The following is a 23,020-nucleotide window of genomic DNA, read 5'->3' on the forward strand; positions in this document are numbered from 1 at the left end:
TTCTCCTCTTTTCCCCCCTCTCCTCCCCACATCTTCCCACCCCTCTTCCCCTCCTCCTCATCCCATCCCAGGAGGATGCGCGTGCTGACGTGGTAGACAACCTGGTGCGGGACATCCAGAACACCCAGTGTCAGCTCAACGTGGAGTACGGCGGCGTCTCCTGCCCCCACGTCACACTGCAGTTCACCGACTCCAAGGACGACGTGGGCATGGGCCTGGTCAAGGAGGGCATGGTCATGGTGGACGTGAGGAAAGAGAAGCACCTGGGGAAAATGGTAAGGAAAGGGGGGGGGGGGTTGTAAACAGTACATTGCATTTCATGGAAAGACTAGACTCAGTATTCCAAACTCCCTTTAGATTATTAGAAATATAAAGGTAAAGGTGTGTGTGGGGGGGGGTGTGGGGGTCAGGACCTCTGTGGTCCTCTGTGGCTCAGTTGGTAGAGCATGGCGCTAACAGCGCTTAGGTTGTGGGTTTGATTCCCGCTGGGACCATATATACTGAAATGTATGCACTCACTGCAATGTAAGTCGCTTTGGATAAAAACGTCAGCTAAATGGCCTATATTATTATTATTATTATATATAGGACAAGTGAATGCGGATCTTGGTAAGACTTGGAAGAATAACGGATACAAGTGGAATGTGACTTCACTGGGGCGGTCCAACCGCTCCGGCACCACAGTGGACTTGGCTGTCGAGGTGCGTTACGCCTCGAAGACCAAGGCACTCAGTATGTAATGTGATGAGCGAGCACTTAAGCGTCCCAAATGGTCCGGCCAATATGGCCGCCGTCGGGACGTCCGGCATCGAGCGCTGCTCTTGGAAGTGCGAGTGAAGAGACTGGGCAACGGCACCGTGTCTGGCTCGCTGCGGTGGGTTTAGGAGAGTTGGAGTAAAGTGAGTCTATTAGCGTTATGCTAAGCCCTTGGTTTCACAGAGAGCTCTGTACAAGCTCAAAGCACACTCTACTGTCAGTTTTTTTTTTATAAGGAATCAGTCTTAGTGCTAAGCTCAATAGCTGTACAATGATTTAGTATTCAGGTAGAGTTAAGCTCACTGCAAACTATCAGTCTCAGCGTCGGGGCTAATCTCAAATGTTTTGTCATGACTTAGAGCTAGCATTGTGCTAACGTCAATACTTTCTCATGCATCAGCGCCAGCGCTGGACAGAGTGCTAATGGGCTTTCGAATATACCAACTCTAGCTTTGTGCTAAGCATGTATTTAGTAATGGAATATGAGGGCAGTGCAGGGCCATGCATCACTCTGCTCCTCTTAGTAAATGTGTACCCCTTAGCGGGGCCCCTCTGACGGCAGCCATTTTGTAATATTATAAAGCACTGCTCGTTTGCTTTTCCCTCATTATGCTAATTTTGCCAGCAGACTCAAAGCCACTCTGTAAATGAAAGATAAAGCAAAAATGGAGATATTTATTCCTGCTGCAATTACCGCTCCCACACCCCGACATTACTCTACTCTGTCATTTGCTTGCAAATTGGCACGCACGCACACAGACACACACGCACTCAATCACACACTCAGACACTCACACAAAGGCGATGAAATTGGCCTACAGGATCATAAACACTCATGAACATGAATACACACGCATACATACATATACACACACACACACACACACTCTCATACATTCACACAAAGACGATGAAATGGGCCTTCATGAATGTGAACACTCTGAATATCGATACACACACACACACACACACGTGCTTTTACACACGCGCACAGACACACACACACACACACACACAATTTAAGGTGAAACAACCTTGGGGTTCACAATACCACCACTAAACAGTTATGAGCCAATGAAAGGCTCTCTGTCCGTCTCCGTCAGTCAATTAATGACATCATGTGTTTGGAACCAGAGGGAGTTGACCTTCGACCCCCAACGGTCACGTTGGGACCGTAAAAAAACACAGCCGTGTGTGAAACACTCCTACGGGAGATCCTGGTGATTAAAAACCCCACTAAAACCTCCCCACTAAACAGCTAATCGACATATGCACTGCAGTCTGTCAGGCAGTTTGTTTTTAGTCCAGCCTTGTCCTCCATGCTAGTCCCACTGAAACCCGGCTGTTCCTCCTATTTAGATTTCCCTCTCTCTTCTCCTCCTCTTCCTCCTTCTCTATCTTTGCTCTCCCTCCGCTTCTCCAGTCCCTGCCGCAATAAGCACTACCTGCGACCGGCCCTCATTCCTCTCCCATGAACAGGCCACCGGGTCAGACCACAAGACCCTCTCTCTCTCTTTCTCTCTCTCCTCTCTCTCCTCGCCAAGCGTCTCATCTCGCCGCTAACTGCTGCCGTGTCCTCTGAGGGAGCGCTCTCTTCCTCTGATGAAGTGCCCGTGCGCTGCTGATACCACATTCCGGAGCATGCTCACTTTGAAGTCTCTGCCAACATCTCAAGTTGTGTGCGTGTGTGTCTGCGTGCGTGCGTGTGTGTGTTTCTGCCTGTGTGTCTGCGTGCGTGCGTGCGTGCGCGTGTGTGCGTGCGTCTGTGTGTGCGTCTGCATGTGCTTGCCTGCCTGTGTGTGTGTGCCTCTATGTTTGTTGCGTGTGTGTGTGTCTGTATGTCTGTTGCGTGTGTGTGTGTGTGTGTGTGTGTTTGTGAGTGTGTGCCTGCGCTTGTGTGTGCGCCTGTGTGTGTTTACATGGCTGTGTGTGTGTGTCCGTGTCTGCGCTGTCCTTGGATAAATGGACAGCACACTGAAGGCAGAGCAGAACTAAGTGTCCGGCAGGTAAAGAGGGGATATACACACACACACACACACACACGCCCTGGCATCGAGGAGAGAGAATGAAAGGGTTTGTTAGTTGTTTTGCTGCTGGCCTGTATTGATGGATGTCCGCTGCTGTATGTTCTAGCAGATGGACAACACTCTGAGGCGTCGCGTCGCATTAAAGGGACGACCGGCTCAAAAAGGTTCATTGCAGGTGACAAGAGGACGCGAGCACCACTTCCATGAGAGAGAGGGGAGAGAAGGGAGAGAGGGGAGGGAGATGGAAAGATGGAGAGATGGAGAGTGACGAGGGCGATGGGTGGATAGAGAGAGAGACAGATGGAGATTAAGGAGGGAGGTGGAAAGAGAGAGGGAGATGGCCAGAGGTGTGTGTGTGTGTGTGTGTGTGTGTGTGTGTGTGTGTGTGTGTGTATGGGGGGATGGAGAGAGTGCGGTGAAAGTCGGGTGCAGTAAAGCGAGAGATACATCACCGCAGGCCAGAACCAGGACTTCACCAGCTCAGCCCTGATAAACCCACAGTGGCCTGACTGGTATCAAAACACGTGTGTGTGTGTAATTACATAGTCGTAACATATGAATAAAACAGTAGTAATACTACAGAATTATCAACACACAATTGTATTATCATCCCTGTGGGCCATAGATTGTAATAATACCATAACGTGAAGGTTGATGTTATATCGCATTTCACAGGCAGGGGCTGGTACAGATGTATTACTGCTACAGGCAGGGGCTGGTACAGATGTATTACTGCTACAGGCAGGGGCTGGTACAGATGTATTACTGCTACAGGCAGGGGCTGGTACAGATGTATTACTGCTACAGGCAGGGGCTGGTACAGATGTATTACTGCTACAGGGGTTTTTGAAGTACAGTAGAGCGTGTATTCCTCTGTCGTGTTTGATGGTTAGTACACAACTAGATCAAAACAAGTGTCGGGTGTGTCGTAGGTCATGTCAAGGATCTTTGTTTTGATAAGGTAAATGTGTTATTAGATAGACAGGGAGTCTTTCATGTGGTTTGTAATGCTATTCAAAAAGAACCAAGCTTGTTATCGTTCACACAGCCCCGCCAGACACACACACACACACACACACACACACACACACACACACACAGGCAGTGTGTACCGCTCACTGGTTGTGCTGCAGCCTGCCTAGGAGGTGACAGAGAGGGTCAAAGGAGTCCTCTGATAGTCTGTAGTCTCTCTCAACACACTACAGGGTGCCTAGATATGAGGAGACCTCCCTCCCAAGCCCTACTTCTGATCTAAAGGCGGCACACTGTGTGCGTGTGTGTGTCTTTGTGGGGGTGTGTGTGTGTCTTTGTGGGGGTGTGTGTGTGTCTTTGTGGGGGGTGTGTGTGTGTTAGAGGAGCAAATGAGTGCGGACAGGAGACAGTCTGTATGAACCGGAGAGCTCCCTTTGCTCATGTCCTCCAAATGTGAGTCAGAAACTCCCTGTAGGAATCACTAACTCCACAGCTTTGGCAGGCCAGACGGTTGGTCCTCCCCTACAGCCACACACACACACACACACACACACACACACACACACACACACACTTTACCCCTCTTTCTCTCTCTGTCTCTCACACACACACACACACACACACACATATATATAGACACACACACCTCCCATTGCCCTGAGCCCCAGACCATGTGGTGTGTGTGTGTGATGGGGTGAGCAAGGAGAGAAGGTGCCTCTCCCTCCCTCATGCCCCTCTCCCCTCTGGCAGGCTGGCATGGGAGGCTTCTTCTGGGGAGAGCCCTGGCACTACCACCCTTCCCTCCCTCCACCAGGGGGTGGCACGCTGCCAACCAACCACCCGCCATGCCAACCGCCCACCATGCCAACCGCCCACCATGCCATGCCAAACCCTCCCCTTATACTTTTTAACGTCTCTCTCGTTCCTTCTCTCATTTGCTCTCTTTCGCACTTTCGCTCGCTCTCCCTCTCCCCCCGTCTCTCCCTCTCCATCCGTCTCTCCCCCCGTCTCTCCCTCCCCCGTGCTCTCCTTCATTCCCTCCACCTTGCCCTCGCGCTATCCCTTGCTCTCCCGCATCATCATCATTTTCCGATTTCTCCCTCTTTTTCCTCCCCTCATCCACCATCCCCCCCCCCCCCCCCTCCTTGACGCTTTCTGCATCTCTCACTCTCCAACAATCTCTCACTCTCCTCATCTCTTGCCCCTCCCTCCTTCAGATCCCTCTTTCATGTCCTCTTCCCTCCCGCCGTGGAATTAGCATGTATTTGCATGTCTTTGAGAGCCGCCATAAATTATAATCTCTGGGAATTAAAAAGTAAATGTGCCGGAGGATCAGACCTTTCATTCCCCCCCTTAATGAGATGTGATTTAAAATGCTGTTAATTGTAATTATTTACACTGTCATCTACCCTATCCTACTACCCGTCACACACACACACACACACACACAAATGCGGACACACACATACCCCATCCTCTATCCGTCTAGACTATCAGGTTTCTTCTCATCCTCACTTTCTTTGATATGCCATTTAAAAGGAAGTGTGTGTGTGTGTGCGCGCACTAGATAAGAACATCAACCTGAAGACCCTTTCCCATAACTGTCCCTTTGTATGCGCTGTCTCTCCGATCAATGGCAGGGTATTACACCGGAATCAATGTCTCATTCTTTTCACACTTTTGCACAGCAAACACTTTTTTAGTTGACGACACTGTACCAATCCATCTCCCACTCTTTTTATCTCTCTCTCTCTCTTTCTCTCTCTCTCTCTCTCTCTCTCTCACCCTCACCCTCCCCCCCCACACCCCCCAAGCTTTCAAGGTACTCCATCACCCTGGGTGTTACAGCCTATAGGGTGGGTGGGTGCCCCATCACCCTGGGTAGTACAGACCTCACTACTGCCCAAGTATGTTGAGTTCAGCTGAGGGGAGAAGAGATCTGATGATGGAGTGCCTGGCGTCTCGCACAATCGGGCCACCTAAGTGACACCGGATCCGCCCAAAGTTCATTACCTGTACAAGCTAATCATCTCCCCATTTGCTAATTACAATCAATTGCAAAACATAGGGGCCCCCATCGCTAATTATTATCAATGGCCAACATTGTTGCACCAACCCCCGCTGTACAGTATCGACCCGGGTCTCCAAGACGTTCATCAGCAGAGCGATGGTGACTGATTATGGGACCCAGATGAAACAGACGACAGTGACAGGCAGAACGGCTTCAACGCGACTCTCTCTGTGATGCTGCCGCCCGTTTCTGCCTCTCACCGCTGTTTCAGCCTGTTTTCTCCTTTCGTTGTGGTGTATTTTGGTGGTTTGGTTTCTGGCTGAGGGAAGCATCTGAGCACTCTGTGCTGTGTTGTTGAGCAGAAGGGAGGCCTCTGGGAAGGCAGCTGTGAGGTGAGGAGTTGGGGGGGGATGAGAGGCTCGGATCAGACCAACGCTCTCTTTAATTGCCGAGTGGCTGCAGATGAGAGGCCCCCATGGGGAAATGTAGTTTTTGTTTTGTTTTCTCTCTGTAGTTTTTTTTTCTCTTTGGTGTAAGTGCACTGGAGGGGGGGTGCCTGAGGCGGCTCATGGGAGCTGCAGTTTTGTTTTGGGTTTTGCGTTTGCAGAGGACAGATGAGGTGCATCTTGGGAAGTGTAGTTTGTTTGCCAATGCTATTTGGGTTACAGCGTAGGCTGACTGACCTGTGGTTTATTTTTGGTGTAATTGTGCTGTGGGGTAGATGAGATGCCTCGTGGGAAGTGTCGTTTATTTTACTATGGTGTAATTGCGCTGCGGTACACTGATGACGCCTCATGGGAAGTGTTGTTCCATTTATCAATTTATGACAGTGGTATTGTGCTGTTGGGAACAGATGAGAAGTCTAGTGGGAGATGTAGTTTCTTCTATTGTACTGTAAGGCATTGTTGGGACCCTGATGGGATGCCTCATGGGAAGAGTGGTTTCTCCATTACAGTTTAACGATGTATTCAGGGTGATGTGACTCATGGGAAGCGTAGTTTGTTGAACTGTTATTGTGCTGTGGGGCAATGATGAGGTCATATGTGTAGGTTTTGCGGTTTACACAGCAGTCTGCCCTCTGTAGTGGACAGAGGAGATGAATAGAGCCCTCAGTAGCAGCACTAGAGTCTGTACACACACACATGCCAATCACTCACGTCAACTTGCATTATAGTACGCAAAGTCATATATGAGAATATACAGTGCCCTGCGTAACTAATGGGACAGTGAAGCATTTTCTCCTCTTTTGGCTGTTGAAATCAAACAATTGCTGTGAGCTTAAAGTAGAGATCCTCAGCTTGGTTTCACCATTCAGAAATTACAACACTTAGTCCCCCTATTTTAGGATAACCAAAAGTACTGGAAAAATTGGCTTGACAGGTGTTTCTGGTAAGTGGCAGGTGTATTCCGTCGCATCAAATAAAAGCTGAGAATCTCCACTTTAACCTCTTAGTAATTGTTTGATTTCAAATCCAAACATTTGGGGTGTAGAGCCAAAAGAAGAATTTTTTTCTGCCATTTGCACTCAATGGTCATTTGTAGCTTCCTGAACAACTGTTGACTGGTTGACAGTTGTCTATGTCCCCCCTTCACCCCCTCCCCCCCTCCCCATCATTCCCTGTCATGTCCATCAAGCCCCCCCCCTCCACCCCCCCCTCCACCGTGCTCCATGGAGTGTGGGAAAGCATGACCGTTTCCTGCTGGCAGCTCGATACCTCATTAACCAGTAAGAGTTTGGATTGAACTTTTAATGGACATTTTCTGCTCTTCTATTATCGACCACTTTCCTATGCAACACACACACACACACACACACACGCACACGCACACACACTCACTCATTTACCGCTTCCTCCCCTGTTGCCATTGTCAGTGTTCTGAGGCCGTTTGACATGTCCTAGCAGCTGACACGCGCCACTAACCAAACAATTTCACCAACAGCACACACACACACACACTTTTGTCTCCCCCGCACCTTGGGGTTGAGAGAAGACATGGAGATGGAGAGGGGGAGTAGAGGAGGAGGTGGTGGTGGTGTGGGAGGGGGGGGGCAGACCATTTAAAATTCCATCACTTCACGCTGTGCAATCTCACTGGAGGAAAAAAGCAATATTAAAGAAGCACTACTTCTGTCCAGATATCAATACTACACGTCTGCCTCATTTAAAAAATAAATAAATAAAAAAATCTAATTTTCTTTCTTTCTTTGTTATCGTATAGGTTTGTGTTTAAGACCTGTTTTCTTGTGTACAGTATGTTGAGTCTTGTGTACAGTATGCCCATGGGAGTTTGGTCTTTCTGTGGATTTTGGCTCCAAATACAGATCTGTGTGTTGATTATCAATGCACTCTGGCATGCATGCCTGCCTCTGGTATACTGTATGCAGTTTGTGTGTGTGTGTGTGTGTGTAACCTTAGTAATGTGCGTTTGGTACTTCGTACACAAGGAAGGTCCTCAGCGGGCTCCTCAACTCAGTGAACCCTCGCCGGTGGTGTTGTCACGCCACGTTCCCGCCAACGTGCCTGATCCTCTCCGACAGGGACGCTGGAGGTACCAGCATGCAATGGGGCACAATCCCAGCATGCCTTGGAAGGGACAGACACACACGTAGGCTACGTGCACTAATACACACACACACACACACACACACACATATACATACAGGGAGAGAGCCATGAGGGAGGACTCTGCTTTGATTCGAAAGACAGGGTTTTCAAATAGAATCCATGTAGAGGCGTCTAGAGAGGGGGAGGCCTCAACATGCAGTATTCATCCATTCTGGCACATCCAGAACAGTGAGAGATATCACTAGGGAGCACCACCATCTAGGACTCTGAAGACAAGTCAAGTTGAATTGGGCCATGTTACGGTTGTAGACGCCCCTGTTATTCCAACGCAAGCCGAGAGAGAGAGAATGTCAGTGAGACAGTCTGCAGTGCGGTTGATTGATGCTTCGGTGTAGATGAATGAGCATTAACGTGGCGTTAGAATGTCCTTATGGGGGTCGGCGTCGGCGTCTATCTAACATCTCAGAATCAGACTTCATGGGAGTGATTGTACACAATGTACCAGACCCATGATATGTTTGCTTTTCACAGTGTCTGTCTGTCCAAACCCTGTTGTTTTTTTTTAATGTTTTTTCCCCAAAAGAGAGAAAAATAAATCCTCACCTACGCACCAGACTCTCACAACAGCCATCCGTAATGCTCACACAATCGCAATCGCGCACACACTTTCGCCATAACACCACCTGTGCATGCTGACAGACTGAAACCACACACACACACACACCAATTAAACACACACACACCAACACACCAGATTCTTACCACCTGGCAAAAAATCCCATCCTACTCCCACCACCTCCCAGTCTGCCCAGTATGGCCCAGGCCCACCAGTCTGGGGGTAGGGGCATCTGCCTGGCATATGGAGCTCTGTGGGGTCATCCAACCAGACTCACAGGGCCCTGTCATCTGCCATCTACCTCCTCTACCTTTTCCTCCTCATCCTCCTCCTCTTCTTCCTCCTCCACCCCCCCCCCCCCTCCTCCCCTGCCATCTTTCTTACCCCCCCCCCCCACACACACACACACCCCCCCATTATCCACTTCCTCCTCCCCCACACCCCCCTCTTCCCTCCTCCTCTTCTGACATCATCCTTATTCACTCAAGATAATGCAGCTAATAGAGTCAATGGAATAACTCTGAAAGAGCCTTCCGGAACAGGATATTAGGCCATTCTAAGATTGCTGGGGGGGGGGGGGGGGTAGAGGTAGAGGGGGTTGAAGGAGAGAGAGAGAGAGAGTCTTTAGCTTCCAGTTTTTCTGGTGGAGTTGTTGTACTGTACTCTAACTGAACAGAGCAGCAGGGAACGCAGGCTGGCAGGAAGGCACCCCTCAGCTCAGGGACAAAAAGCTTGGCTCCCTCTCAAATGAGAGCCCCATTGTAAGGCGCCACTTTCCTCCTCCAGTCTCTGGCGACAGGGGCTGTCTCGCAAATGATACCCCTCTGTGACCCCCCTCCCACACACACAAAGTGCACTACTACGAGCCAAGACTCCCCTGTGCAGCAGTTTCCTCCTCAAACGACACCCCATGTTGTGTTTGTATGTAGCCAATAAGTCAGTGTGGTATCTGGAGTCCCAGCAGATGACGGACTGTGTTTTCCTGTGCAGTGCACCGCTTGAAAATGATGTCCCATTCCCTACGGAGCGTAGGATTGTTCGCCTTGTCATGGATATGGATGAGAAGAGACCGGAAAGAAAGGAAGGGGGTCCGGTCTCTTCAGACGGGAGATGTCTCCCGTCTGACCCCCCCTTTTTGAAATCTCGTTCATAGTTCGCTTTGATGAATGGCTCATGCAGCAGTTGCAGTTTTCAAAAGAACACACAGACACATACATACATAAACACATGAACATACACTCACACACACACGCACAAGCACACAGCTGTACCATCCAGCTGTAGTTTAACTGGGGGGGGGGGGGGTTCTCCCACAATCTCATCATGTGTTCAATGTCTCTATCAAATCAACCATCACACCATCTAGCTAGGCAATTAAACCCCAGCGCAGAATCCACGCTCGGCAGTTTTTAACATCTGGCGTCCTCGCGTCTCGTGTGTTCATCCCTCTCTCGCCCAACAAGCTCATCTGCTCCCCCTAATAAAGTGATGATACACCGTGGCCTGTGTTTGATTAATATGGAAGCTCCCTGACACTCACCACATTCCATTTATCCCACTTCTCCTGGCCTGGTCTGCCCTACCTCCTCACCCCTTCTCCCTCCTAATCACCCCTTTCCCCCCCTTTCTACACACACACAAGCACACACACTCACTCACTCACCCACAAACAAACAAACAAACACACATACACACACACACCTCGCTCTCATCCCTAAACGGACATTTCATCTCTGCCTCTCTCTTCGGCTCCCTATCCTCCCTCCATCGCTCCCTCCATCTCTCCCTCCCTCCCTCCATCGCTCCCTCCCTCCCTCCCTCCCTCCCTCCTGTCATGCTGTGCCCTATGACTCATCGCCAGTTCAGTCAATGAGGCTAAATGGCTGCTCTGGCAGAAGCGGTCAATATGCCCGGCATTGTCTCTGTCTCTTTCTCTCTCTCTCTCTTTCCCTCTCTCCCTCCCTCCCTCTCTCTCTCTCTCTCTCATTCTCATCTGAACAGAGCCGGTTCAAACCCTGAATCCTATGCACCCACACACACACACACACACAACCACACCACTCCATTTAATTTTGGCACAGCACATGAAGAACTTAGGCCTCGTTGACATGCCCCAGCCCGGGGGGGGGGGGGGGGGGGTCTGTTATTACTACCATTCAATGCTCTATTGGGAGCCACTTGCCCCAAACACAATCCAGGTCTGATTTCTACACTGGCGTTCGCCCGTTAGCGTGGCACTCTCCCCCTGCTAGCCTAGCGCTGATTTCTGAATGCACGTGATTGTAGAGGAACGCTACGCTAATGCTCAAAGCTAAATCAGAGCAAAAGGAGAGGTTCTCCATCTGATTGCTGTTTTTTGGTTTTTTTCCGCGTTGGAAACGCTAGCTCAAACACTATTGATCTCCTGATGACCCAGCAGCCGGGTCCATGATGTACGATTGTTGTTCTATATGCCCTGCGGTGCTGCAAATGTAAAAGTGTGTGTGTGCGTGTGTGTCTGAGTGTGTGTGGGTTTGTGTGTGTGTGTGCGAGCCTGTGCATGTGTGTGTATGTCTGCGTTTGTGTGTGTGTGCGCGCGTGCCTGTGCATGTGGATGCATGTCCGTACTCTTGAGGGGCCTCTTCCGCTTTATAATCATTGATCTGAAAAGACAGGATGGTTGAAAACTGTACAATAGAGACCTACAGCACCATGGGATCTGCCTTCACTTGTTGTCCTCGGTCAGTGTGGAGGGAGGGAGGGAGGGAGGGAGACCAGGGGAGGAACCTTGGATTACATTACGCTTTGTTCTAGTGCATGAATACAGAGGTGAGATACTGTACTAACGCTTCAATCTCTCTCTCTCTCTCTCCCCCTCTCTCTCTCTCTCTCCTCTCCCTCTCTCTCTCTCTCCTCTCTCTCTCTCCTCTCCCTCTCTCTCTCTCTCTCTCTCTCTCTCTCTCTCCCCCTCTCTCTCTCTCTCTCCTCTCCCTCTCTCTCTCTCTCCTCTCTCTCTCTCTCTCTCTCTCTCCCCCTCTCTCTCTCTCTCTCTCTCTCTCCTCTCCCTCTCTCTCTCTCCTCTCTCTCCTCTCTCTCCCTCTCCTCTCTCTCTCTCTGCTTTCAGGTGACGGAGTATCTCAACGCTCAGGAGTCTGCCAAGAGTGCCAGGGTAAGTGACTTACTCTCCCTCCTCCTCTCTTTCTCCCTCTCCCGGTCTCCCCAAAACGCTGTCTTTGTCCCTCGCTCAAATTGGAATTTGAATTCAAACTAGCTTTATTGGCATGGCCGGAGAAAAACAATGTTGCCAAAAGACTGAATAACACTAATTACAACTTCCAGCGTGCGGGGAGGGGAGAGTCGACCCCTCTCTCTCTCTCTCCCGCTCTCCCTCCCCCTCTCTCTCTATGCCTCTATACTCTGAAGACACGACACATCTCATTGGCAGGCTGTGGTGTCCTATATGGATGCTTGCCCACAGTCTGTGCAAGACCACGCGCTGAGAGAGTGGGAGGAGGGGGGGTGGGGGTGGGGGCTGAGGAGACTGCCTGTCACCTGCCCCATTACAACTCAAACTCAATCACATTACCCGCTTGCAGCCCAGTGCCCAATCGAAATGCACATACTCGCACCTGTATAGGTACATTGGTCAATCAGATTAAATGCAGTCAAGAAAAGCATTCAAATCAAAATATGACTTGCAATGCAAGGTCTGAGGTCATTGCCTAATGAGCATGCACAGATAAATGTGTCTAATTAAGGGGAGCTTACGGTTAAACAATTGGCATCCATTTTTACTGGCTTAAAACAGGGAGACCTTCAAGGTGGCTCAGATCTCACCAACAGCCAGACGCAAATCTCTCTTTTGATGTATTGGCCAATCATGTCGTACCGTGGTCAAACAATCCCCCAATCAGAGGCGGAATTGGTGTTAACAAGACGAGAAGCTTCGCCTCTCGCTCTGAGAGGCCGTAACGTGCGGAAAGGCACAAAGCAGAAGAACGACGACGACGATGCGGAGACTTCCTAACGACTTGCGCTAATTAGCATCGGGCGCTAATTAGCTGTGAATCGCGCCGTTAACAGCTGAACACACACACTGATGAGAAGGAGAGAGAGGGGGGCCCTGTGTCATCTCGAACGTCTCAATCACACACAGTTTGCACGCACACACACACACACACACACTTCTTGGAATCCACTATGACCCCCCCCCCCCCCCCCCCCCTCCCACACACACACACTCTACCGCCACCCCTCCCCATCACAGTAACAGAAAGCTTAGCAGGAGAATGCCTGGGTGCTTTATGAGGCACAGCCCCCAGAGTGCAGATTTAATGGTATGGTGAAATAGACAGTGTGTTTGAGTGCCTGGCCTTCTAGCCTCGATGGGCAAGCACAAAGGGAAGGATTAAATGATGCTCCTTGTTTTCTTACTGGGGTGTGAGAATAGTTCTCCCTCATTCTGAGTGTGTGTATGTGTGTGTCTCTCTCTCTCTCTCTCTCTCTCTCTCTCCCTAATGTGTGAGGAGGCCATTTTACCTCCCATCTTAGAGCGAATGGGACTATGACCTCCATTCTGTTCCCATTGTTTGTCTTGAATGCTTCTTCTTTGTGTGTTTTTGGTCCTTTTTCCTGTTGTTATTCCAGCTCAACATCTGGCGCTACGGGGACTTCCGCGACGACGACGCAGACGAGTTCGGCTACAAGCGCTAACATGACTTGACGCCATTCCAAAGACCGAAGCGGAAGACGAGATGCACTCATTGGAAGAAGAAACGGCCGAGGGAAAAAAAATATGACAAAAAAATAAACACACAACTAAAACGACAAGCATTGACACTCTCTCTTCCTTTTATTCAACGTTCATCCCCCCCTCCCTCCCTCCCCCCCTCCCTCCCTGTGGCCCTCTCTTCTCCTCTGCGCGTACTTTCCCTGCCCAGCCCCATCCTTCCGACTCTGAAAGAGCATGCTAGCCATTTTAACTCTTCCCATCATGTGACGGTGACCTGTCCAATCCTTCTTTTCTCTTCTGTTCCTAAAAGCCACTGCCAGTCCTTATCATGCTCACCGCCCTTCCGCCAATCTGCAATTAATTGCCACGTCATCCTTTCTGCCAGCTTCCTGATTAGTGGCGTCAGCCAATCGACTTGTATCGCTATCTGACACCACAGCCAATCCCTGCTATCTGTTGTACAGGAAGGGGCTGGGCCTTGCGGAGGGGGATTTGCAGACGGTTCACCAATTTTACAGCTTGCACAGAGAGAGAAATGCTTCCTAACTAAATGACATGAAATGCAATGGTTGAAATGTTGAAAATGTAAATGAAGTCTATTTTAGAGCTACATCAAGCCACACAGAGTTAAAAAAAACACGGATGAGCTTATTTTTGTCTTTGATGTATATCTGTGTGAAATGATGACATTTAATGACGTTGATGTAGGGAGTGTTTTGTTCATGTCTTCTTTTTCTAACTTTTGTGGCCAGAAACTACGAACGCCTTGGCAAACAGCATTACCCATCTCCCTCCTTTCTGTAATGTTTACATATTATGATGGTCATGATCTCTGTCTTTTGCGGTCTCTCGCGCTTCTCCTCTTTCTCTCTCTGTCTCTGTATGCCGTAGCAGAAACAGTGTTTGAATTTGTTTCCGTATGATGGACCTTGTCATTGTATTAAAAATCTGCTGAATAAAAATGAGCAAATTTAGAAGCGTGTTGTCGTTATTTTAATTGGATCGGATTTGATGGCCTTACGGACCAGTAACTACAGGACTGTCACTCACTCACTAAGAGCTGGCGTCCCAGATCTACTCTGAAGTAAACTACCAGAACTTTACTCCATAAAAGTCACCCCTTAGATTTAAAGGGCTAATACAGTAAAAAAAAAAAAAAAAAAATTAGACACTTTTTCCGGTCAAAGTAGCAATTTGGAGCAACTATTGCTGGGCTTGGCCACAAGTGGACAGATGCTCAAAACGCTGCTCTCAGTTTGACTTCTTAGAAACCTCTCCGCAGGAAATTCATGTCTGTGTGGCATATACATACATACATACATACATACATGCACTTCATTATTTCAACCATGATATTGACCTTGTAGTGTCTGGGTGAGCCTTCGACACTCCAAGTAAACATCCATAAGCCTTTAAGAGACTCTTAACTCTTCAATCCTCCAAATATTTGTTCATTATGGAGGGATATTGTAACCTGGCGAAGACGCACACACTCAACGCTACTCGTCCAATTATTTTAGACCTGAGTGACGGAAAACAGGTGAAAACCTCTACTTTACTTACATTTGTGTCATTTAACAGGTGCTCTTATCCACAAAGGCATTCCATCAGATTGCGTGATAAGTGGTCTGACTGCAAGTCGAGTACCGGTTGAAGTATCCATTATACATGGACATGTATGAATACTTGTGTTGGTACGTATCCGCAGATATGCTGTATCGATGCACTGTGGATGTGTGAAGGCTGGTATGCTTTTGTGTACCCTCACTCATTTGTCTGCCTAGTTAATTGGTAGTATCCAGTCTTGTAGATCCTAGTTGTGTACAATGGTGAGACAAATGGGTTCTGGAGAGATGCAGGGTACCCAAGCTTTTGTTCCACCTCAACATCAAATTCAGCTAATCAACTGTGGTCTTGAATGTACATTAATATTAGGTCATGTAGGTATATTAGAGCTGGACAAAAGCCTGAAGTAAACTACCGGAACTTTACTCCATAAAAGTCACCCCTTAGATTTAAAGGGCTAATACAGGGAAAAAAATGTAGACACTTTTTCCGGGCAAAGTCACAATTTGGAGCAACTACTGCTGGGCTTGGCCACAACTGGACAGATGCTCAAAACGCCGCTCTCAGTTTGACTTCTTAGAAACCTCACACTAATATTAGGTCATGTCAATGACCTAATATTAGGCAACATTAGGCATGACAATGAGTTCAGTGTTCTTCACCTTTGGGATGTGGTAGAATGGGAGATTCACACCTTGAAAGTGCACCTGAAGAATCTGCAGGAATTGCATGATGCAATCATGTCATCATGAACCAGAATATCAAAGGAATGCTCAATGGAAAACATCTTGTGAAATTAATGCCACAAAGAATTGAGGCTGTTTTGAGAGCAAAGGGAGGCCTAGTATAGTGTTCCTAATAAAGTGTTCAGTGAGTGTATATTTAACGATGCCACACTTGGGAGCACATTCGCACACTTGACAAACAAGAGAACCCCCAGACACCTTCCATCACCCCCACCTATTGGCTGCCAGTCCTAATCCCAGGCACCGCCAACCAATCAACGAAGGTCTTACTCATGTAGCATAAATCAGAGACAGTCTTACTCATATAACACAAGTGCTCGGCTCCAATTACCGGGCGTGGGGATGAGGCAATATGCTCCCAGGGCAATTATGAGGCCCGGCTCACGGTGCCGTCACTAGTCGTTTGAGTCACCGGCTGAGTCTGATGACTATGTCCTTAAAGAGGCCTGCACGCTCTGTGTGTGTGTCGGTGTGTGTGTGTGACTCTCTCTCTCTCCGTCAGTCTCTATCTATGTCACGCCTGGCTTCCCCCACACCACTGATGGGATGTCTATTAAGGATCCTGATAGAGGGAGGCGTGGAAGAAGAGGAGAAAGAGAAGAAAGGAGGAGTGGAAGTGGAGACCGGTTGGTTTAGATCTAAGAGTTGGGGTTGTCAGCCCCCCCCCCCTATCTTTTTTAAGAAAAACCCATCAACAAGATCTTTGTCTTCATTTGGAGAAGTGGAAATAGGTATTCTGTGAACTACAGCACACACCCTGCCAGTGTTTACACTTCCAGCAAACAGTCCAAGAAGAACAAAAAACCTCCAAGAAAATACAAAATCAATGACTTTCTTTTAACAAAAGGCAAGAAGGAGAAAATATCTATTTTTCATAAGCCCAAAAGCATGTTTCTCCTTTGAGGCGTTTGGAGGGAAAAATGAAACCCTTTTCAATAATTCAAAGCCTGAAATATGTTTCGCAGCAGATTTTTGGACTAATGAAAGTAGGGTCCTCTGTGACATGGTTCTCGTGTGTGTGTGTGTGTGTGTGTGTGTGTGTGTGTGTGTGTGTGTGTGTGTGTGTGTGTGTGTGTGTGTGTGTGTGTGTGTGTGTGTGTGTGTAAGTAATATGCACCAGTGGTCATAGACTTTCTGTCAATAAGATCTGATTCGTTTGTGCTCTGGCTGTGAAAGCCCAAGACACCCCTGCCTGAAGTCAGACCCGCAAATAAAGGAAGAGACATTTCAAAGTACTTTTGTCGCCATATTGGGGATGAAGCTGTATCCAAACTACTGTACACTCATAATGGAAAAAATAGTGTGTGTGTGTGTCGCTGTGTGTGGTTGTATGTGTGCATCTGCATGGATCAGCCGCGTGGGCTTTGTATGTGTTTGTCTGTTTGCTGTACAGAACACTGTGCATATGCCGCCCTGTGTGTCCTGTGTTCAGACATCAACCGTAGGACCCTCCACTCACTCTCTTTACACAAGAATCACAGAGATGACAAATCATCCTTTTCCAAAGCCACTTCCGTCATGACCGCGCTACGCCACCCACTCCCCCCCCCGGCACGGAGGGATGTTAATTAGAGGGAAGTGCGCTTCACTGCTCAAATGATCTACTCTGTCCAACCAGCTCAGCGTTGAGCCCAGTGAAAAAACACCATCCAGGTTGAGCGGTTCCATCAGTCCCGCCGTACCGTGGGTCGCTAATGGACATGTTTATTACGCAACTGTCTTATGATCAAGAATCATTACACCAATGAGTGTTTGCTGGAGTCATGTTTGCTGTCCAGTGATTGGAGGGTGGCGGTGGCGGTGGCGGTGGTGGCGGTGGCGGCGTGGAAAAGAATAAAACACCTCTGCCCAAGGCTATGTGACTAGGAATTGCTTTTCTGTCCCCAAGGGCGTGATACAGAAACAGGGATTATCATATATTTTTGATCGATTTTATGGTTATACTGGAGAGAGGGCCTTGCACATTGGACCATAACTAACCATAACAGACAAGGAATATGACATCAGATTGTACTGTATTTTGATTTGTAGATTTAGCAGATCCGCTTTTCTGCAGTCATGTCTCATTTTGATTATGAGCATGAATCCTCTCTCATTCCTTCCTCCCTCTGTCTCTCTCTCTCTCACTCTTATTCACATACCTCTCCCTCTCTCCCTCTCTTTAGCTCTCTGTCTTCTCTTGTCTTTTCCTCTCCTCTGTCTGTTCTACTCATCTATTATACTCTCTCTCTCTCTCTTCCTCTCTCTGGTATCACAGGCCACAGGGGGATAGTGAACACATTGCTATTTTAACCTGCTCCTGATCATGTCACTATGATGTGCAGTTGGCAGGGAGGGTTCCGGGACATGAGGAATACCTCTAGCTGTGTGTGTGTGTGTGTGTGCATGCGTGCGTGCGTGCGTGCGTGTGCGTGTTCCCAGTGGTCTTACTATACTGTCGATCCATTATAAACCAGAGCTTGAGTGCTCACACACCCACAAGGGATATGTTACACCTGGATTGGATCTCTGTCTCTCTGTCTGTCTGTCTGTCTGTCTGTCTGTCTGTCTGTCTGTCTGTCTCTCTCTCTCTCTCTCTCTCTCTCTCTGCCTCTCTCTCTCTCTCTCTCTCTCTCACTCTCTCTCTACCCTCCCTATCTCTCTAACATGGCAGCCATCTTGACATAGTTTCTGCCTGTTCCCTCCATGGACGTCTCTTCAGAGTGCAGCCTTATCGACTGAATCCTTGCTTTCTTTAGTGCAGTATGCTCCCTTGAGACCCTGTTTCAATATCTGAGCCTTGTGAGAACATGCATACCTACGCTTGAATTCCATTGAATAAAACCAACAGAGTTGAATGTTCTTTCCAGACACTTCTACACCTTAAAGGTATAGAATGTTGCATTGTGCCCTCTGGCCCCACGGAAATCGAAAACGTTTATATATATTTTTATTTTTTTCTAGTGTCAAATCCTTTTAAACAACCCAAACGTATGAAACTCGGTCTCCTTCTTTTCTTCCCACAAGCATTATCACGGTCATTTAGAACTTTTCATAACAAATACTTTTATGGGGTTATGTTTTGTATAGACTTTCCCTTGACTCAACCCACACATACCACTTCAGCGCCAACAAAACCATCTTACTTTGTGAACTTGGACTGATGCAATAAAAAAAAAAATACTGCAGATTATTCTATCCACTGCATTAGGGTAATGACTGTTTTCCTCACTTAGAACTTCGTAATCGTACCCCAAATGCCTTTGTTTTGTACAGCATACCAGAGAAAATACATAACTCTTTATTGTTTGTGCTCTTTTGTTCTCATGTTGTGCCTCAGCCATTAAGGGGAAGTCTTCCCACTTTAGGAGGAATGCACGCGCACGCACGCACACACACACACACACACACACACACACACACACACACACACACACACATATATCCACACAGCTCTCAAGGAAGAAGGAAGGGGCAGAGGGAAAAAAAAGAAGAGAAAAACAGAGGAAAAGAGAGGGAGGGAAGGAGGCAGGAAAATAGGTTGAGACTCGAGGGGTAGGAAGGGGGGAGACACAGAACAGTGCCTGTTCTCCTCCTGTCCTCCCCTCTTCCACCTTATCTTGGAATCCCTCTCTCAAACTGACAGCACACACCACAGGGTGGTAACCTCATCGCCCAAAGGGCAAACGGCCCCCTCTCCTCTCCCCTGAAGCTACCTAACACTTCCGGAGCACTGCCAAGGCATGTATGGTGCCAGTGCTGCAGACCCCTTTACACACACACACACACACACACACACACACGGCATGCATGTCCTTCTTAGAGACCTAGAGGGACCTACAGGATATGGCCGCGTGGAGAGAGGCCCCTCCGACCTCCGACCTCCCTCTCTCCTTCTCCGTTTCCCTTCATCCTTCTTTCCTTTTACCTTCCCCTGTAGTGACAGAACACAGCCCAGACTTGTTCTCTACCAGTGTAACCCCTGAGACACACGCACACACACACACAAACACATCCCCTTCCCTCCCTCCCTCCCTCCCTCCTTCTCTCTCTCCCTTACTCTCCACCCCTTCCCACATGTTCCTTCCACCATCTCTTTTCCAGTGCCACCCCTCCCGGCGTGCATGTCTTTGGCAGGCATGCCCACCCAGGCTTGTGGAGATAACCCCGCGGGTTCCCACCCTCCTCATGCCAACGCTTGCCTGATCCCCTGTGCCATCACTCACCCCAATGGCACTGATGCGAGGACATTTTCCTCATCCGTTCGGGAAAATACCCCTCTGTTTACAGCAACGGTGTCCGGATCGTAATTAAAAGGACATGAATTTAACCAAGGCTTGGCGATGTGGTAGAGATGTGGTAGAGATGTGCTAGAGATGTGCTAGAGATGTGGTAGAGATGTGGTAGAGATGTACTAGAGATGTGCTAGAGATGTGCTAGAGATGTGCTAGAGATGTGGTAGAGATGTACTAGAGATGTGGTAGAGATGTGCTAGAGATGTGGTAGAGATGTACTAGAGATGTGGTAGAGATGTGGTAGAGATGTGGTAGAGATGTACTAGAGATGTGGTAGAGATGTGCTAGAGATGTGGTAGAGATGTACTAGAGATGTGGTAGAGATGTGGTAGAGATGTGGTAGAGATGTGCTAGAGATGTGGTAGAGATGTGCTAGAGATGTGGTAGAGATGTGGTAGAGATGTGGTAGAGATGTACTAGAGATGTGCTAGAGATGTGCTAGAGATGTGCTAGAGATGTGGTAGAGATGTGCTAGCCTAGAGGTCACTTTCCCTGTAATATAGCAACCTAGCGATGCTATCTGAATGTGTGATGAGACAGCTGTCTCTACAGAGACACACCAAGACAGGCAGGAAGCTCAGTTCCAGGCTCAGTTCCAATTCTTTGAAAGTGCATCCATCCCTCCTTCCTTGATGTAATCACTTAACTTTCCTGCTTTGAATAAACTGAATCAGCCTTAGGGAGGGTTGCGATGTTGGATGATTCTCAAACAGGGCCTTTCATTGAATCTTATATTTGTTCTATTTTAATTTTCTATCCCTATAGCAACAGGCTATGATATTAAGTGTGCATTGAAGCTGCCCCTGTATTAAGCTCACTGGCTCTGATCTACATAAATAGACATTCGACAGACCTGTCTGTTGCCACGGTAACACCAGGTGACTCTCCAAGGCAACCTCCTCCCACACCGCACATTTGTCATGCCACTCCCCCTGGATTAGTCCCGCCTCCCCACTCCTACCCCCCACACTGATCCTCTTTGACATGCATAAAGCCGTAAAATCTCTGGGGTTTTTTATAGTCTCTTTATGGACAGATACTGTATACTGTATATTGATACACACACACACACACACACACACTCACACACACTCACACAGGCTTACACTGTCATACACACAGCAGACTTCTTGAGACCACACATTCATGCACAAAAAGCAATCATACTGTTTATGCACTTCCAACCCTCTAAAGGCCTTTAAATAGCCTGCACCTCAGTCAAATCAGTCCACCGTCTGCTTTTATGCAGCTTTCTGCTTATCATGGGTTTAATAGGAGCCCTATACTGCTGATGACAACAATTTATCAGTGAGCTCTTACCATAGACAATTTCCATCTGATCCGCTTTCAGTAGTCCAGCTGATTGGGTACATTGGTGGTGTGTGATATACAGTTAGGTCCATATATATTTGGACTCTGACACAATTTTTTTTATTTTAGCTGTTTACCAAAACATATTCAAGTTACAGTTATATATGAATATGGGCTTAAAGCGCAGACTCTCGGCTTTAATTTGAGGGTATTCACATCCAATTTGGAGGAAGGGTTTAGGAATTACAGCTCTTTTATATGTAGCCCCCTCTTTTTCAAGGGACCAAAAGTAATTGGACAATTGACTCAAAAGCTGTTTCATGGACAGGTGTGGGCTATTCCTTTGTTATTTCTTTATCAATTAAGCAGGTAAAAGGTCTGAGTTGATTCCAAGTGTGGCATTTGCATTTGGAAGCTTTTGCTGTGAACTCACAACATGTGGTCAAAGGAGCTCTCAATGCAAGTGAAAAAGGCCATCCTTAGGCTGCAAAAAAAAAAAAATCCATCAGAGAGATAACGGCAATATTAGGAGTGGTCAAATCAACAGTTTGGTACATTCGGAGAAAAAAAGAACTCACTGGTGAGCTTGGCAACACAAAACGGCCTGGACGTCCACGGAAGACAAATTTAAAGAAAAACCCCTTCACAACATCCAGCCAAGTGAAGAACACTCTCCAGGAGGTAGGCATGTCATTATCCAAGTTTACCATAAAGAGAAAACTTCACGAGAGCAAATGCAGAAGGTTCACCACAAGGTGCAAACCATTCATAAGCCTCAAGAATAGAAAGGCCAGATTAGACTTTGCCAAAAAACATCTAAAAAAGCCAGCCCAGTTCTGGAACAGCATTCTTTGGAAGATCAACCTGTGCCAGAATGATGGGAAGAAAAAAGTATGGAGAAGGCTTGGAACGGCTCATGATCCGAATCATACCACATCTTCTGTAAAACACGGTGGAGGCAGTGTGATGGCATGGGCATGCATGGCTTCCAATGGCACTGGGTCACTTGTGTTTATTGACAGCCGGATGAATTCTGAAGTGTTTAGGGATATATAATCTGTCTGCTCAGATTCAGCCAAATTCAGCAAAGTTGATTGGACAGCGCTTCACAGTACAGATGGACAATGACCCAAAATATACTGCAAAAGCAACCCAGGAGTTTTTTAAGGCAAAGAAGTGGAATATTCTGCAATAGCCGAGTCAATCTCCTGATCTCAACCTGATCGAGCATGCATTTCACTTGCTGAAGACAAAACTAAAGGCAGAAAGAACAAACAACAACTGAAGACAGCTGCAGTAAAGGCCTGGCAAAGCATCCCAAAGGAGGAAACTCAGCATTTGGTGATGTCCATGGGTTCCAGACTTCAGGCAGTCATTGCCTGCAAAGGATTCTCGACAAAGTATTAAAAATGAACATTTTATTTATGATTATGTTAATTTGTCCAATTACATTTGAGCCCCTG

The 23,020-nt window shown here is 47.9% G+C and overlaps 1 protein-coding gene across 1 annotated transcript in view; it reads left to right on the top strand.

The window, feature by feature from the left end:
- snd1 (staphylococcal nuclease and tudor domain containing 1) overlaps positions 1-14,299 on the top strand; it is a 159,730-nt gene extending 145,431 nt beyond the window's left edge. Inside the window, exons 22-24 of the mRNA XM_083692103.1 lie at positions 72-275; positions 12,053-12,097; positions 13,576-14,299. Of these exons, the coding sequence (XP_083548229.1) occupies positions 72-275; positions 12,053-12,097; positions 13,576-13,641 (315 nt within the window). The 3' untranslated portion in view covers positions 13,642-14,299. The remainder of the gene's footprint in view (positions 1-71; positions 276-12,052; positions 12,098-13,575) is intronic.
- The last annotated feature ends 8,721 nt before the right edge of the window (positions 14,300-23,020 follow it).

This window comes from Argentina silus (genome assembly GCF_951799395.1).
Source record: "Argentina silus genome assembly, chromosome: 20".
Classification (NCBI taxonomy): Eukaryota; Metazoa; Chordata; class Actinopteri; order Argentiniformes; family Argentinidae; genus Argentina; species Argentina silus.